Source organism: Sminthopsis crassicaudata, chromosome 5 (assembly GCF_048593235.1).
Source record: "Sminthopsis crassicaudata isolate SCR6 chromosome 5, ASM4859323v1, whole genome shotgun sequence".
NCBI lineage: Eukaryota > Metazoa > Chordata > Mammalia > Dasyuromorphia > Dasyuridae > Sminthopsis > Sminthopsis crassicaudata.
Genome location: NC_133621.1, coordinates 251,809,009 through 251,826,691, shown reverse-complemented (window position 1 = coordinate 251,826,691; position 17,683 = coordinate 251,809,009). Strand labels below are relative to the sequence as shown.

The following is a 17,683-nucleotide window of genomic DNA, read 5'->3' as shown; positions in this document are numbered from 1 at the left end:
AATGGCTGAATAAATTATGATATATGAATATTATGGAATATTATTGTTCTGTAAGAATTGACCAACAGGATGAATACAGAGAGGCTTGGAGAGACTTAAATCAACTGATGCTGAGTGAAATGAGCAGAACCAGGAGATCATTATACATGGCAACAAGAAGACTATATACAATGATCAGTTTTGATGGATATGTCTCTCTTCAACAATGAGATGATTCCAACCATTGTTCCGTGATGAAGAAACCCATATATATCCAGAGAGAGGACTGTGGGAACTGAGTGTGGACCACAGCATAGCATTTTTACACTTTCTGTTGATGTTTGCTTGAATTTTGATTTCCTTCTCAAGTTTTTTTTTCCTTTTTGGATCCAATTTTTCTTGTGCAGCAAGATAACTGTATGAATATGTATCATATATTTGATTTAACATTTATCTTAATGTATTTATCATATATTGGACTATCTGCCATCTAAGGAAGGAGGGAAAGGAGGGAAAAATTTGGAACAGAAAGTTTTGCAAGGGTCAGTGTTGAAAAATTACCCATGCATATATTTTGTAAATGAAAAGCTTTAATAAAAAAAAAAAAAAGAAAAGAAAGTATATTAGAGGAACGGTGCTTTATCTACTTTACATATATGCAACTGCTAATACCTTATTAGGTATTATTATGTCCTTTTAGAGGATGAAGTTGAGTGTAGTCAGAAGAAGGATACTAGGGTGATGGGAGAACCAGAAACTCTCTTTGAAGATCCATTGTAGGACTGGGGATGTAAAGACTGAGAGAAGATATTAAGCAAAAGACAATTGTTTTTAAGCATTTAAAGGATTACAAATCCACAGTAAGATAAATTAGACATGTGAGGGAAAAAACAAGGCATAATAGGTAGAACTTTCAGGAAGAAAGATTTCAATTTTATATAGGAGATTTCTTGACAATTAGACTTAGTCTAATTAGTCAATAATGGAAATGACTGTCTCAGTAGGTTCACCTCTTCCTGGAGGACTTCAAGCCCAAAAGGAATTCCTATTCTGTTATGCTGTGAACTAGAAGCTTTCTAAGTTCCTTTCAACTGGGATTCTGTGATTCTCTGATATTTGAGATACTGAAATTATGCTTTTCAACCTGCTGTCACATAAATTAGTCCCATTTTCTATTCATAATAGCCTTCAAAAACTGCAAGAAATGTATATTTATTTCCATTTTTATATATGACAAAATGAAACCTTTTAATATGACAAAATGAAGCCTGTTTACATTAAGTAATAAGCATTTTTTAAAATCTTAGTTCCTCTTATTTAGGGAAATGGAAAACTGGTGAAGCTTCTTATAAAAGGGATATTTGAAAGAGGAAAGGAGGTAATGTGCATTTATATAGTACCGACTACATGTTAGGAACTCTGCTGTTTTCCTACAAGTATTATGCCATTTGATCCTAACAACAATGTAGATGCTATAATCCCCATTTTACATATGAGGAAACTGAAGCAAATAGAGACTGAATGACTTTGTATATTTTCTTTTTAGAATATTAGTTCATTGAAAGTAGGGATTCACTACTACTTATAACCACAGCACTTAGCATGTTGTTTGGTACATAGTAAGGGAAAGAAGGAAGGAACAATCATTTCCTAAGTACTTATATGTGTCAAGTATTGTGATAAATGACTGACTTTGATCCTTAATCCTGTGAGGCAGATGCTATTATTATTCACATGTTACCTGAGGCAGACAGGTTAAGTGAATCACGCAGGATCATACTACTGCTAAATGTCTAAGGTCAAATTTGAATTCAATACTTCATAAATACTTATACATTCATTCACAATTACATGCATTCATCAGGTTAATATTATGGCTTTTATTAAAATTAATTGCTGTTTAATCTAGGTCATTATAAATGGAACTCTTCAAAGCCCTTGCACAGGTACAACCCTGCTCAGAAGATCTACTATATCTTATACCCCAACTCTGCATTTTAATGCGGAAAGGAAAGCATAGATCAACATGAGTACCATGTGACACAGCCTGGAAAGCAAACCTATAAAACTCTAGAAAAGTTGGTTGTCAGACAGATGAATTATTTACTTATTGTCATTCAAAGTCAGGCGTTTCAACAAAGCATAAGTTTGGCAGAAACTTATTAACAGTCTCTCTGTTGATTATTTCTGAAATGTCCTACAAAATAATAATTAAGTTCTAGTGCTTTCTTCTTCAGCAGGAAAAATTACAGGCAGGGCTTTCAAAACAGTGTAAGATGAAATGTCAAGGGGCACTGCTACTCAGCCTCATTTGTCTCCTGTTGCATCCCATTAACAATATACTTTAATGTATGTTCAAAGAATTGGAGTCAATTCCAGCTTCAGTTCCAATTTGTCTTAGTGCAATGCATTTCACAAAGAATGGGTTCAATAAATATGTGTCTAATATTAGCCATCTCTAAGGCAAAGAAATGAGAGGAGAGAAAGAAAAAAGAGAAAGTTACATAATATCTTTATTATATATTTAAAAGGAATAGCAAATTGCCCATAATAGATTTGCATTTCATATGCAATAATCTTTTAAGAATCTACTACAATACTGAAATGCTTGCTTTATTTAATAAATTTAAAATAAATATATACTTTTTTAAAATGTAATTAAATCCATAGACGATTTAGTGCTTTACAGTATCCAGAATCTCAGAATTCATTTAATTCCAACCCATATTTTACAATATGGGGAAAGTGAGGATCAAGATATTACCTGGTTCGCTCAAAGTCAAAGAGGTAACTTAAAGAGTAATTTGTAGTACTCAATACATGCTAAAATAGTACTGAGATATCACTTCTCTTGGGAGTAATGATATTCATTTGGCTTACTGTCCTTTTGCAAAGGACTCCACAAGAGCTGCTTCATCATCTATATTAAACCCTCTGTAATATGTGACAAATATTATTATTTCATAGGATTGAGAATTTCCCCATTTGGTGCATAATGAAGCCAGGGCTAGAGAAAATAAGTAACTTGCTAGAGATTACCCAGGTATGAAATGGAAATATTTGAACCCACATCTTTCAAAATCAAATAAAATGTTTGCATCACTGCACCAATAGGAAGATAACTGAGACAATCCCATATTAAATGTTCTTGCCAAAGTTATTAAGATAAATAGTGGAAGAGGAAAGAATCTAAATTTCTTGACTCCTTTGTTTATGCTACTTCCTTCAATTAATCAACCAACAAGCATTTACTAAACCAGGTACTATACTAGGCCCTGGAGATAAAAAGACAAAAATTAAACAGTATCTGTCCTCAGGCAGATTTTATTCAGGAAAATGATATGGCCATTTATAATTATGTGTAAAATACATACAGGGGCATCTAGATAGCACAGTGAATAGAGTGCCAGACCTGTAGTCAGGGAGAGTCATCTTCCTAAGTTCAAATCTGATCTAGAACTTACTAGCTAGGTGATTCTGAGAAAGTCATTTAACCCTGTTTGCCTCAGTTTCCTCATTTGTAAAAATGGAGTGAAGAAGGAAATGGCTAACCACTTCAGTATCTTTGCCAAGAAAATCCCAATAGGACTCAGGAGGAATTAGATACAGCCAAACACCAATAGCCACATACAATGTGATTTTTTTTTTGGTTGCTGGAAAGGCATTAGTAGCTAGAGTTACTATAAAATGTTTACTGTAGAAAATGGCATTTGAACTTAGCTTAGATAGATTTATGTTGGAAAGTAAAAATTCCAATAGGTGAGAAAGTAGGGTATTCCAAACTTGAGGCAATAGCCAGCCCCCCAAAAATGGAGTTAAGAGATAGAGTATCATGTTTGAGAAACAGCAAAAAGATTAGTTTGGCTAGTAGAGTGTGTAAAGGGGAGTGATATATTATAAGATGTGAAAAGTAGGCTAGATTTTAGAGCAAGATTATGAAAGATTTGATTCTATAAGTAACAGAAGAAGACACTATGTTTTATTGAGTATCAGAGTAATGTAATTTGATCTGTGCTATAAACAAATCATTTTGGCAGCTATGTGAAGATGGTTTGGAGAAGGGAAGGACAAGGAGGCTATTGTAATTGTCCAGGTGAAGGATAGTATAAGGAGTAGAAATTAAGTACAGATAAGAAGTGGTTACCATGGAAGTGGGAAGACTGGTATAGATATAAAAGATGTGGGAGTACAATCATCAAGACTGAGAGAGGATTTGATTTGAGAATGAGGGAGAGTGAAGATTTGAAGATAATGCTAAAGATATGAGCTTGCATGACGTTTTGTGATTTTAATACATATAGTTCGGATTCGCTCCTATAAATGAAGCTCTCACACAGTAGTCAAAAGTGGAAGTAAAATTTAATCATATAATACAAGGAATAGATTGCTTACAATAACATCCAATACAACAAATAACACAAAATATTAAAGAAAGGATTAATAATATAATAAGGACAGTAGAAAAAGATAAAGAAAACATCACCAATTCGAGGGAGCACCAACTCTCTTACAATCTCGGCTGGGGAACCCCATTTCAGCAGCCTTTGAGTCTCAAATAGGGAAATTTCCCCAGCAGATCGTCATCTCCGTGGGTGAGATCCGAGAAAACTTAGGGCTTGCTAGCTTATATAGGACTTTAAACAAAGAAGGCATTTGGCTAACTGATTTAACAATAGAATTCTGCACATATAGCAGTTACGTGACTTAGGAGGCAAGACAGGTCAATTCATTAAATGTTTATGTGAAAGGTTTATGAGTTGGAGCAAGGAAACAGACTGTTTTAGAACATATTTTGACAATGTTATGCAGGAAGAGAGTAGCCATGTCTCTTTGAGCATAAGCCATTCCAGGAAGGGCTAGTTCCCAGAATTGTTACCCAGATCTTTTAGCTTGAGCCAGGTCACAAAGTTCACAGAGCAATTACATTCTCATGGGTCTATATCTTAGTTCTTAGTCCTCATATTAATTAAAGTGAACTTACTTTATATAAAGAAGTGTCAATTCTTTATTCCCATGACTAAGAGAAAGATACTGTCCCTAGCAAAACTTTATAAGGAAAGGGAGAACTTTGAAAGAAAAGATAAATTTTGTTTTGAACATGTCTCTGGTATATCCATTTGGAAATGTACAGTACTGTTGAAGATAATATAATGCAAATCAGGAAAGAATCTAAGACTAAATACAGAGAAGATCATTAAATCTATGGGAGTTTATGAGATCACCAAGTAAGAAAGTAAATAAAGAGACGAAAAAGTTCCTAGAAACTCAGAGTATATACAAAATTAAGGAGAGTGATATGATGATCCAGCAAAGGAGATTGAGAAGGAGCAATCAGACTTTAGGAGAATGGAAAGAGTATTACATCACAGAAAACCAAAGAGGAAAAATTTCTAGGACTAAAGGAGGAGCAACAGTATCAAATGCTGCAAAGAGCTCCAAAAGAATAATAATCTTAAATATATATTTAATTGGTAATATTTTAAATATATTTTGTTAGGAAAAACAATAAAATAGCAGATTAGATTTCATTACTCTCTCAAAACTCAAAAGGAAGAACAATGCAGTAGAGGTAGAATTCACTAAAGAAAACCTCAACCTAGAATTCTTATTTTTTTAATTATATAGATATATGAGAAACATGGGCTATCTTTCATACTAATAAAATCTGAAATTTTTATTACTTTGGGATTTTTCTGTCCTTTAAATAATGTGCAACCTGATTCAACACCCTCAAAATGGCATTGTTTGCAACATAGACCTCCTTAAAGAATAGTAGGTCCATGCTATCTACGTTTCCTATCTTTCTCCTATCCAATATCATTTTTACTTCCTCTACAAGCATATCTGGGACTGTGGTGTTTGTGTCTGAATGTTCTAGAACAGGGTACTGATCTAGTGTATTATTTTTGATGACAATAATGGTTTATCATGATAATCCCTACAGATCTTTCTCCTTTTTTAAAAATCCTTTTTCATCTAATTTGACTTTTAATTGTTCTCTGAAGGACTTTGCTTCCTTGAATCTCTCATAAGGCTTTCTTTAAACAGTTTTCTCCTTCCACATTTTCTGCCTAAAATATTAGATTTTATTTTTGCTATCTTTACTCAGAATCCCTTCCTCACTAGTCTCATTCTCCTGGTAGAGTTATGCAAAGTGATCCATAAACTTGATCTGGGGCTCATGAAAGGAAACAATAATAGAGATTATGTCAGTAATCCGGACATTCTCCATCCCCATCCTCTCCTACTCAGCAACAAATAACAGAAACCAACTGCCTGATTATGGGAAGAAGGTAGAGGGTATATTGAAAGCATGCTGCCTTATAACTGGGCCTAAAATTATTGATGTTATAATAATAAATGATACCTTGGATTTATAGCACCATTTCTCCTAAAACCTCAAAGTACTTTTGTACACAATTAAAATTTCATTATTTTCACATCTTGCTCTAAGAAAGGATAAAAAAAAAGATTTTTACTCTTTTATAGATAGAAAACTGAGGCACAAATATATTAGGAGTACTTTTGTTCAGATCACAAAATAATGCAACTAAGGCTATATTCTCAATGTCTTTATGTAATCTTCTTTAATGTAGTCCACACTACTTAAAACAAAACATTGGAGGACCAGCCTGGTTTCCATTCTGTATTGTAATGGAATATACTAGCGGCCTCCAAGGTAATCCTTTACCTATATAAAGCATTCTTATTTTTTAAATTATATAGATATATGAGAAACATGGGCTATCTTTTTCATACTAATAAAATCTGAAATTTTTATTACTTTGGGATTTTTCTGTCCTTTAAGTCCTATAAGACTTATAGTTGAATTCTGAAAGGAAAGCATGAAATTGGAAAGTCGAATACTGATTTATAGTTTCAGATTTGCTCTTCTGACAAAAAAAAATCATTTTCATTCTGAAAATTGCTGAAAGAAACAAAACCTGGAACCCCACAAGGCTATTTTACAAAGTTGCTTCTCAATATGTAAATCTATCCCCATGTGTACTACATGCTGATAAATAAGAAAATCTACAATAACAGGGGCATAAACAGAAATGCACACCATTAGTCTTCAATACATAAGAAGAACTGATTATATTCTCTTCTACTGGTATTTATGCAAATAAATAACTATAGATCACATTCACGGAACAAACCTAGCTGTGAAATAATGTTCTATTAGCAGAAAAGAGTCATAGATTTGTCATCAGAAGGCTTGTGTTTAAATCCCATTTATTTTCCTTTTTATTCTTTTTTGGGTTAATATTGATTTGGATCCTTGCTCTGATAAGTCAATGATGTAACTGCAGAAACAGATACTCCCACTATAATAATCATCAATTTTCTTTATGCAAAATATAATCAATTTCATTTTTGTTGTTGTTTCTGGTGCTTACTGTGAATTATTTTGGTCATGGTATTTCACAAAGAACTGTCTACCAAGGTGAAATGGGTTCAATTTGTTTGCTCTGCATTGGTGGAAAATTTAAGAAAAGCATGCCTTTTTGAAATTAGTAGAATAATTACTGGTATGACCTACTTTACCAATAGCTGTAAGGATCAAAAGAAATAATGCATTTAGGTATTTGTAAATTATAAAGTCCTATTTAATGTGATTTTTTCCTAATAATAAACTCAATCACATGACTTTTAAAGTACCAAAGTATCTAAATTTTTCTCAATATAAACATGCTTAGATAGGTGTGTGGTCTTATCTCTGTGCATATATTGTGCTTTACACAATAAAGCAGATTTCAACCATCCATTTTTGCACAACCTATGCTACTTTGACCACATCTTTCCAGAAGTTAACCACAGGAGGCCTTTAAACATGCTGAGAGTCTTCCTCACTCTTTTGGCAAAATGCTGCAATGGAATAACAATTTATCTTAGATTAGGGAACTTGAGTTCAAAATCTCATTTCACCTGAAACCCTGGGTAATCTTAGAAAAAATATATACTTTACTTTTCTCATCTGTAAACTGGGGAGGGTGAACTAGATCAGGATTTCTTAAACTTTTTCTATTTATAGCCCCTTTTCATCTGAGAAACCTTTGTGACCATAGGTATATAGTTATATAAAACAGGTATACAAATCAAGTATTTACTGTAAATAAAACAAAATGTCACATAATCAATTACTAGATGCTATATGGGAATGACTTTAAAAATCCTTTTCAATTCTAGATCTAAGTTCTCATGAGCTCTAAGCTCTCATGAGCTAGTGGCCTGCAGGTTAATCCTTTACCTATATAAAGCATTCTTATTTTTTTAATTATATAGATAGATATATGAGAAACATGGGCTATCTTTCATACTAATAAAATCTGAAATTTTTATTACTTTGGGATTTTTCTGTCCTTTAAATAATGTGCAACCTGATTCAACACCCTCAAAATGGCATTGTTTGCAACATAGACCTCCTTAAAGTATAGTAGGTCCATACTATCTACATTTCCTATCTTTCTCCTATCCAATATCATTTTTACTTCCTCTACAAGCATATCTGGGACTGTGGTGTTTGTGTCTGAATGTTCTAGAACAGGGTACTGATCTAGTGTATTATTTTTGATGACAATAAGGGTTTATCATGATAATCCCTACAGATCTTTCTCCTTTCTTAAAAATCCTTTTTCATCTAATTTGACTTTTAATTGTTCTCTGAAGGACTTTGCTTCCTTGAATCTCTCATAAGGCTTTCTTTAAATAGTTTTCTCCTTCCACATTTTCTGCCTAAAATATTAGATTTTATTTTTGCTATCACATGATTGATTAAAAGATATCATGATTCTATTTTATGAGGCAATGTTACTCAATCTTTGTCACCCTTCTCCATAAGCTTTTACAAATGAGTTTATACTCAGAACTAGAGTTGCCCCTGGAGATTATATTTCTTTGTTTATTGATTGGCTGGTGTTTGCTGACTAAGGTGTTTTGCAGACTGCTTTCATCTTCTTTTGCAATTGATTTACACTGCAATAATTTTTTGTATAAAATGACTAATAATCTACATTGAAATCCTTTCCATCATCAATTTCTAATATTAAGGAATCAAAAATATGTTTGAATAGGTCACATTTCAGTATTTTAATTGCATATGGTAGCTTTTTGCTTTTTGTTCATATACAACATAAATTTAGAAAAAAGATTATATGTAATATTGTTTATTAAGAGGAAAGAGAGGGAATAAGCATTTATGTAATACCTACTTTGTGTCAGGTAGTATGTTAAACACTTTACAAATAGTATCTCATTTGACCCTCATAGTGACCCTGAGAAGTAGATTTCATTATTCTCATTTTATAATTGAGGAAAGGAGGCAAATAGAAATTCTTGTGATATGGGAGCCACCTGCCAGTGGCTGCTGGAAGTCTAATTCAGATTTGTAGAATGGATCTCTTCATGTGAGAGGATGATGTTGATACAAGGAGACTGAGAAGCAGTTGCGTTCTCTGACTCTGAACTCTTCCCTCTTCCCTCCAATTTATTTCATTCCCAATCCACAAGGAACATCAACTCCTTCAAGTTTATGATTCATAACTGAGGAGGCTCTCAGTGAATTGACCTACCCCTTCGCCTAGGCATGGTCCTTAAGAAGTTAGGTTACTTACCCAGGATTGCGCAGATAATAAGTGAAGCTGAATTTGAATTCAGATTTTGCTGACTCTAGGATAAGTATTCTCTTCACTGTAACACCTAGTCTCCTCATAAATATAATTATCTGTAAAATCATATGCACTGTGGTTAAACTAGTAAATTAAATAGTTGGACAATATATTATTTATTGATTGATTATTCAAAGCTCTTTTGTACAAGTCCCTTTTGAGATATAAATTTCTTCAAGATCCTAAGAAATATGCATGCCAAAGAAATATTATACTTAATGTTAATAAAAATTGATAGGCTTATGGGAGCATATCTCTAAGAGATGAGGGACTTTAGAGGACATCTAATCCAATATCTTCATTTCTCAGACAACAAAACCAAGGCTCAGTGAGATTAAGTGATATCCAATGTCATTCAGATAGTACTCAGCATTTTCTTCTTACTTTATCTCCAAATAATCTTGGGGATCATCCTGTCCAACATGTATGTTATGTATGAACATAAATTAAATATACAAATGTGTTATATACATACACAAGTATATGTGCACATACATACACACACATAAGGAAATTGAGACCCAGAAATATGAATCAACTTTCCCAGTAACATGAACTTCATTAGTGACAGACCTACAACTAGAATCTAGGTCTACTAGTTGCTGCTCCTTTTAATAAATCATCCTAGGAGTATGTGGTTGTTCATTAAAATTAATTTATAATTGCTAAAATTTCATGCAGTGGGATGATTGTGATATAATTATTGTGATATAAAAAGTGGTTTCTTATTTCATACAACTCATCCCACATAAGATTGACTCAGTAATAGAAAAAAGAAAGGAAATTTTTGTGGTACTCAGTCCTTTCGAAGGAAGGAGGTAACTGGGGAGAGGATGACATTGTTCTGAGGATTCTCTGGAGGCCCAGAAAATTTAGAACTAGAGACAACCTCTGGTTATAGGTTTTTTTCTTTCCCAAATTGTCCATGACTAATGTATATGGGTTAAAAATCAAAATATAGGTAGAAAGAACCTTTACCCTAGATTTAAATTAGTCTGTCATTAATAATCACTGGCCTTTGCTACTACCAAAAGTCTTAACAATACTCAGTCCTTATATGCTTTTAGCACCTACTTTCACTACCTTTAGACATACACAGACAGATTTCTGCAGTGGGAAAATATCCCAAGGATATAGCAAACCTCCATTTAAGAATAGACATCCAATATTCTTTAGACAATGGAAAGCAAAAAATCACATCAGATTCCATAAGGTAAAATCCCTATTAAAGTCAGATATATATACATATTTTCAGCATACATACCCAGTAACATTATTAAGGCATACTTTAAATAGACTAATAAGCAACCAAAGTTTAAAATAATGAAAAGAATATAGACTACAGGATATAGAACTGGAAGAAAGATAATTTAGTTCAATCTGCTTATTTTATAAATGACAAAACTGAGGACCAAAATGGTTTAGTGATTTGACCAAGGTAAGAGTAAAATAGCAAATAACAAAGCTGGGAATCACACCCATGTTCTATGACATCAAACTAGCATTCTTTCCATTACAGCATACTGTCTACACTGTATACACTGTCTACAAGGAATCCTTGATGTGATTTATGAGAAGGATTGTCAAAGAAAGATGGGACTGCCTCCATTTCTAGAAGGTTTATTTATCCTGTCTATGTTTCCCAGGATGCCCAGGATGCATTGCACTTTAAACTGTTAGAGATTCTATAACCTTGAGAAGTTCAGAACCATAGACAATTATTTAATTGCTATCATCCAATACTTTAAGTGAACTCTTACACTCTATGACCAGGTGTATTCACAACCTGGATGTTCTGAGAGTACATGGATAACAGGTGTGTTTCAATTTTATCTCTCCTACCTCAGGGAAACTGACCCACCAAAGGAATCCAGAACCTGTATGCCCAGATATGAAGCCAGGGATCAAAAGAGCCTGAGATCATCAACTTTTCCCAGGCTAAATAAAGAATTTCTTCAATAGACAAAAACAAAATAAAAGCAATATCCAAGAAAAGGTTAGGCTAAAAGGTTCTTGTTTGAAGTAATAAGTCACCAGCACAGTACAGGAGAAAAAGCAGGGCTTACTGAATTCTGCCAATTACAGAAAAGATACTTTTCTAAGTTTAGTTCATGATGACTCCCTCTTGAAAAATCAGGCAATTATCCATGTTTCTCCCCTTCATTTGACAAGCTTCAGATATGGCAGCAGATCTGTGCATTATCTCTTAGATATCAGGATCCTAGTTAGAGTGAACACTGGGTTTCCAAGTCCAGCTTGGCTTAAAGTGAGGCAGCACCTTCTCTCCTAAGCTAAGCTATTCACAGCATTGAGTATCTAAATAAAAAACATGGCCCTCAAATTTCAGAAAGGAAGATGACAGAGAAAGAAATGTGGACAATCTTCTAGCTTTCCTAATTCTTGTCTCTAAAATAGAAGAGGGATGAGAATCACAAATTCTCCTTTTTCTCCATCCCCTGAACCATTCTAATTTTGTTTATAAAAAAAAAAAAAACTTCCTTTTTATTGGGTTGCAAATCCAGAGACCTTCTAAGACCACTAATTGATTGCAGAATGATATATTTATTACTGAAGAGAAAGTTAGAAGTCATCTAATCCCACCCAAAACATTTTATAAATAAAGAAATGTAATCTCATGGGTAGTGAGTGACATAGAGAACTAACTCCTCTGATTCCATACTCAGCATTCTTTCTCTTTGTCTAGTAATTTTTCTCTAATTTTCCCCCCAGACTTGTAGTCAGACTGGATGTCCCAGAGACATCTCAAAATCAACATGTGCAAAACTGAAATTATTATCCTTTCCCTCCCCACATTTGTACTTCACTCTTACTATTTCCTATTACTATCATCTTCCCAGTCAGCCAGGCTCACAATCTAGGCATCATCCCTAACTATTCTCTCCTCCCTTCCTTTCTCTCTCTCCCTCCCTCCCTCCCTCCCTCCCTCTCTCCCTCTCTCCTTTCCTCCCTCCCTCCCTCCCTCTCTCCCTCTCTCCCTTCCTCCCTCCTCCCTCCCTCCCTCCTTCCCTCTCTCCTTCCCTCCCTCCCTCCTTCCCTCTCTCTCTCTCTTTCTCTCTGTGTATCTGCTCCTCTATGTCTGTGTGTGTGTGTCTGTCTCTTTTTTTCCCTTTCTTTCTCCATTATTCAATTGTCTTCATAACATATCTTGCTTGCATCTATGAATGTCTTTTTCTCCACTCACAGTTCTGCCTCCTTGGTCCACACCATTCACATGCATGGACTACTATAAAAGATTTCTAGTTGGTTTCCCTAATTCATCTCTCCCCACTCCTGTCTATCTTCCACTTGGCAATCAAAGTGATCTTCCTAAAATACAAGCTAGTCTGATCATGTTGCTCAATTTACTCCACTGGCTCTATATTACCTGCAAGATCAAAAATAAAATCATTTGTTTACCTTATAAAGCCCTTTATAATGTACCCCTTCCCAACCTTTCTAGTCTTTTTGTATTTTTCTTGTCTTTTGGTACTCTATGATCCTGTAGCATTGGCCTCTTTGCCTCAGAAAGAATACTCCAGATTCTGAGCTTTTTATATTGTCTCTCTCCTATGCCTGGGATTCTTTCCCTCATTATCTTTACCAATTGGTTTCATTGACTTCTTTCTTAAAGGCTCAGGCCATATCCTTTCTTCAAAAGGATCTTCCTGATCTTTCCCTCTTACCAGAGTCTTATCTCTAATATTACCTTCCATTTACATTGTCTATATCTTGTATGTACCTAGTTATTTCTGTATTTCTCCCCATTTGAATATGAGTGCCATGAGGGCAAGGACTTATTTTTGCTTTTCTTTGTATCACCAGCAATCAGCAAAATAATTAGCACAAAGTAAGAACTTAATAAATTCTTTTTGAAGTTTATATCACATTATCTCAGCAACATTTGCTGAGTTTCTCTGCCTGCTTTCTTCATGCAGCTGACCTTAGAAATCCTTGGCTTGGTAACATGTAAGTAATAATTATAGTCATTTATGTAGTGTCCGGACTAGCTCTCTGAAGGATCTCAGAACCAGCCTTGATCTTAACGAGGAGTGCAGGAGGCAGGAGAGCCACCAAGAGGATGATCAAAGATAGAATGTCCCATTTCCAGTCCTTTCGGCCCTTAAATATCTCAGTACAATTATAACATTGAGCATATGCCAACTGTAGAACCATTACATCACCATACTAAGTACATGTGAACTGAGAATCATCATCTCATTAATCACACTGAGTTAACACCCTGCTGTAAGTATCTTTACTTCAAGTATACTTTTCTCAGAGTTCCCCAATATCTGTAGTCCTCTACACATTTATACAAATTGCTTACCATTTGTGCCTAATTACACAATAACAATTATGCATATCATAAAATATATGGAAGATTAACTTAGTAAGTTTTATTTAATTACAATGCTACACTGTTATTTATGTACATTTTTCATCATTTTTGTATATGTAGTGGGGGCATAGGCTCAAATTTTTTAAAAACTGGGAAAACATTGTTGAAATGCTAGGCTCTATTCTGTCACACAACATGGGTGACTTTGAGTAAGACAAGTGCCTTCTTTAGCCCTCAATTTTGTGGTAATTAAAATTATCCCATCTACAATAAAAGAGACTGTGGCTGAGCTCTGAGTCAATGACTCTTTACTAAAAAGATCCATGGTCCCCATTGATGAAATGGACCTTGAATTTTCCTCACGATCTGAGATGGCTTTTCCTTGCAGGGCCCTATTTTTATAGGGCTAAGTGCCCAGTCATTCCAGAACAGCTATGCCAAATACAAAATAATTCCATTGATTAACATGTAATACTTAAGCTTAAAATAAGCAAAATTATGTCAGCAGAGGCACAGCAGGGTGAAATAAGTCCTCACAAGATGGACATATTTCTTCTTAGGTTAAGTGAGATGATATGGTATAAGCTATCACAGTGACTTAAGTGGTCATAAGTCATCTCCCCCTACTAGACAAGTTATTAGCCTAGAAGCACAAAAATATTTTTGGGGGGCTTACCATGTAGTTGTGATCTCTACCACATTAGGCTTGGTTCACAATTACTAGGAAAAAAAACTTAACTCCCTATAGTTAAGCAAGTGAATTTAGTTCTGGAGCTTTATATACAGAACTTTGATATAATTCTCTGAAATTGAATAATACTGATTGAAATAGAGTAGTGGTCCAAATGAATCACTTCTCACAATGTCCTCATCTGTAAAATAGATGCACATATTGAAATTACTATGGAAAGGGGCAGCTAGGTAGTGCAGTGAATAGAGCACCAGCCCTGAATTCAGGAGGATTCAAGTTCAAATCTGGTCTCAGTCACATAACACTTCCTAGCTGTGTGATCCTGGGCAAGTCACTTAACCCCAGCCTCAGAAAAGAAAAAAAAATAGTATAAAAAAAGAAATTACTATGGAAAAGCAGATTCTGTGATATCAGGAATTCTACCCTCAATGGAAGCTAAATCAGGACTCATTAAAAAGAGGTCCAGAACAAGGAAATCAAGAATGGGAACCATAGAAATTCAACCCTGAGGAGTCAATGGTATCAGAAATCAGGGTTTCTAATAACAGAAATATAAATTGCAGAACTAATGACCCGTTGGCAAAAGAGAGCCCCTTTGAAGAGTAGATACCAGTTCTGCTTCTGATTAATTAACCAACAGACATTTTTAAGCAATTACTATGTGCTAGACACTGTAGGTCACAATCCAGGAATATAAAAGCAAAAACATGAGAATAGTCCCTACTTTCAAAAAGTCTGCATAGTAATAAAAAAGACAGTATATGAGTAAATGCATAAAGAAGACAGAAGAGATGGGATGTACAGACAGCTAAGTGACACAGTGGACAGCGTTAAGAAGACTCCTCTTCTTCCTGAGTTCAAATATGGCCTGTGTTATTCAGGTCAAAATAATCCAATTCACTTCAGTTTCTTTATATGCAAAATGAACTGAAAAAAGAAATATCAAGCAATTTCATTATCTTTGGCAAGAAAAGCCTAAAATGGAGTCACAAAGAATCAAACACTGAAAATGATTGAAAGACAACAGACAGAATATACAGTAAAGAGCAAGACTCCAGTGACTGGAGGAATCAAGTTTTGTTTTTTTTTCCCTCCCACTTAATAGTACTTTTTTTCCCCCAATAATATGTAAAGATAGTTTTCAACATCCATTCTTGTAAGATTTTGAGTTTCAAATTTAATGTACTGTGATATGTTTTAGTAGAAACCGCAAGGCTTGCAAAACATGTATTGAGTACATGCAGAACACTCAAGAATGTGACCTTGTGCTCTGTGCTCTGATGATAAGCCTCTGGAAACAGATATTGAGGCCCTCCAGTGTATATTCTGTTTGGCTGATTACAAGTCGGTAGTATCACAGGTCCGGGAGTATCACAGGTCCGCACAAGCATTGAGCACATACAGTTAATGAGAGTATCTCTGCTGCTGGGGCACAGGGGTAGAAGGAGCTGAGGGGAACAGGAGGAGTAGAAGGAGCTGAGCAGAGGGAGAGCAATATAATGGAGAATAAAGATCTGCAATACATATTCTGTGAGTTGTCTGACTGCTCTGTCTAATCCAGTGACATCCAAGATGCTGTTGAGGCAGCAAGTTAGAGGTAAGCACTCGAACCTGATACTGACATTGGCTTCTCCAATTCAGGAATGGGACCCCCAACAATTGGTGCCTGAACAGGGACCTGAGTGCCCAGAGACAGAGTGCCCGCTTAACTATAGCTGAGTGGAGCAGTTGAGGCCAGGGAAGAGTTACAAACCTTTCGAGATGGGGGCTGATTTCAGTTTCCCCACTGTGACACTGTCCAACGTAGACGTGCATAGCAGACAAGTTTATAAATTGGTTAAGCAGCAGGACATTGCAGCACACATCAAGTAATGCTGCAAATTTGTAAGAACTTTGTTGATAGTTTCTCCTTGGGTAGAATACGAGAGGTTTGATCCAGAAAATATCAACACAATAGGGCACCAAATAACTTCTTATGAGGACATTACCCTGGGTAATAATAACAGACATGGATTTCATGCTGTACGGAATAGTGAGAGTAGCCCTTAAAGGTTCTGCTAGTTGTCCCCTGACTTTGATTGCTCAAAGCCAGACTAGAGAATCCCTTTGCAGAGAAAACGAAAGTGAACAGGAAGATTCTAAGGGCGGGAAACAGTAAAGGACAATGAAGGGAATCTCCCTCCAAGACATTATGCCAAACAGTGTCATCAAAACTCCATAATCCCTAGGGAAACGGGGTGGGGGACCCCTTGAGGGCCTCTGTCAGGAATGCATACCCTGTGCAGACCACAGCAAGACAGAACACTCCTGACCCAGCTCCAGGTCCCAAAGCTCTAGAGTTTTTTCCCACAGGTTTGCAATATTGTGTCGAACAGTGTGTATGTGGTACAAGCTCTTCTTTGTTTGCCTTCTGCTTTTATTGAAGACACCATCTCGGCTCTTTTGTGAACGGCCCAATCAACATTGTTCCACCAGACCTCTCCTATGTTTTTTATGCACATGTGTTCTCATACTGATGATCTCGGTCCTTTTTTTTTTTTTTTTTTTATGGTCAACCAAGCTGCAGATACCTTGTTGTATTTCCCTCTGATGAATATTAATGCCTTTTCCTTTACACCCAGAGCCCAAGTGGCCCATGACAAGTTCTATCTGTCAGCCAGATGCCTTAGGGTTTTGTATGGACTTACCAAGGAGGAAGCAACGAAATTGATCCACAGATGTGTTATTTGCACTCCTTTTTGTCCTCCCCTGTCGTCTCTCAATTGTAATCCTTCTCTGGGAGGAGGTTTCTTTTCTGTATAATCCTTTTCTTTTCTTTTTTTAAATTTTTCTTATTAGTTTTGTAATTATAACATTTTTGACAGTATATATGCATAGGTAATTTTTTACAACATTATCCCTTGTACTCCCTTCTGTTCCGAGTTTTTCCCCTCCTTCCCTCCATCTCCTCCCCTAGATGGCAAGCATTCCCATACATATTAAATATCTTATAGTATATCCTAGGTA

The 17,683-nt window shown here is 35.2% G+C and overlaps 1 protein-coding gene across 1 annotated transcript in view; it reads right to left on the bottom strand.

Moving 5' to 3' along the window:
- The window catches only part of LOC141543968 (uncharacterized), a 277,613-nt gene extending 260,917 nt beyond the window's left edge, over positions 1-16,696 (bottom strand). Inside the window, exon 1 of the mRNA XM_074269624.1 lies at positions 16,431-16,696. Coding sequence (XP_074125725.1) covers positions 16,431-16,696 — 266 coding nt within the window. The remainder of the gene's footprint in view (positions 1-16,430) is intronic.
- Positions 16,697-17,683: the final 987 nt, after the last annotated feature.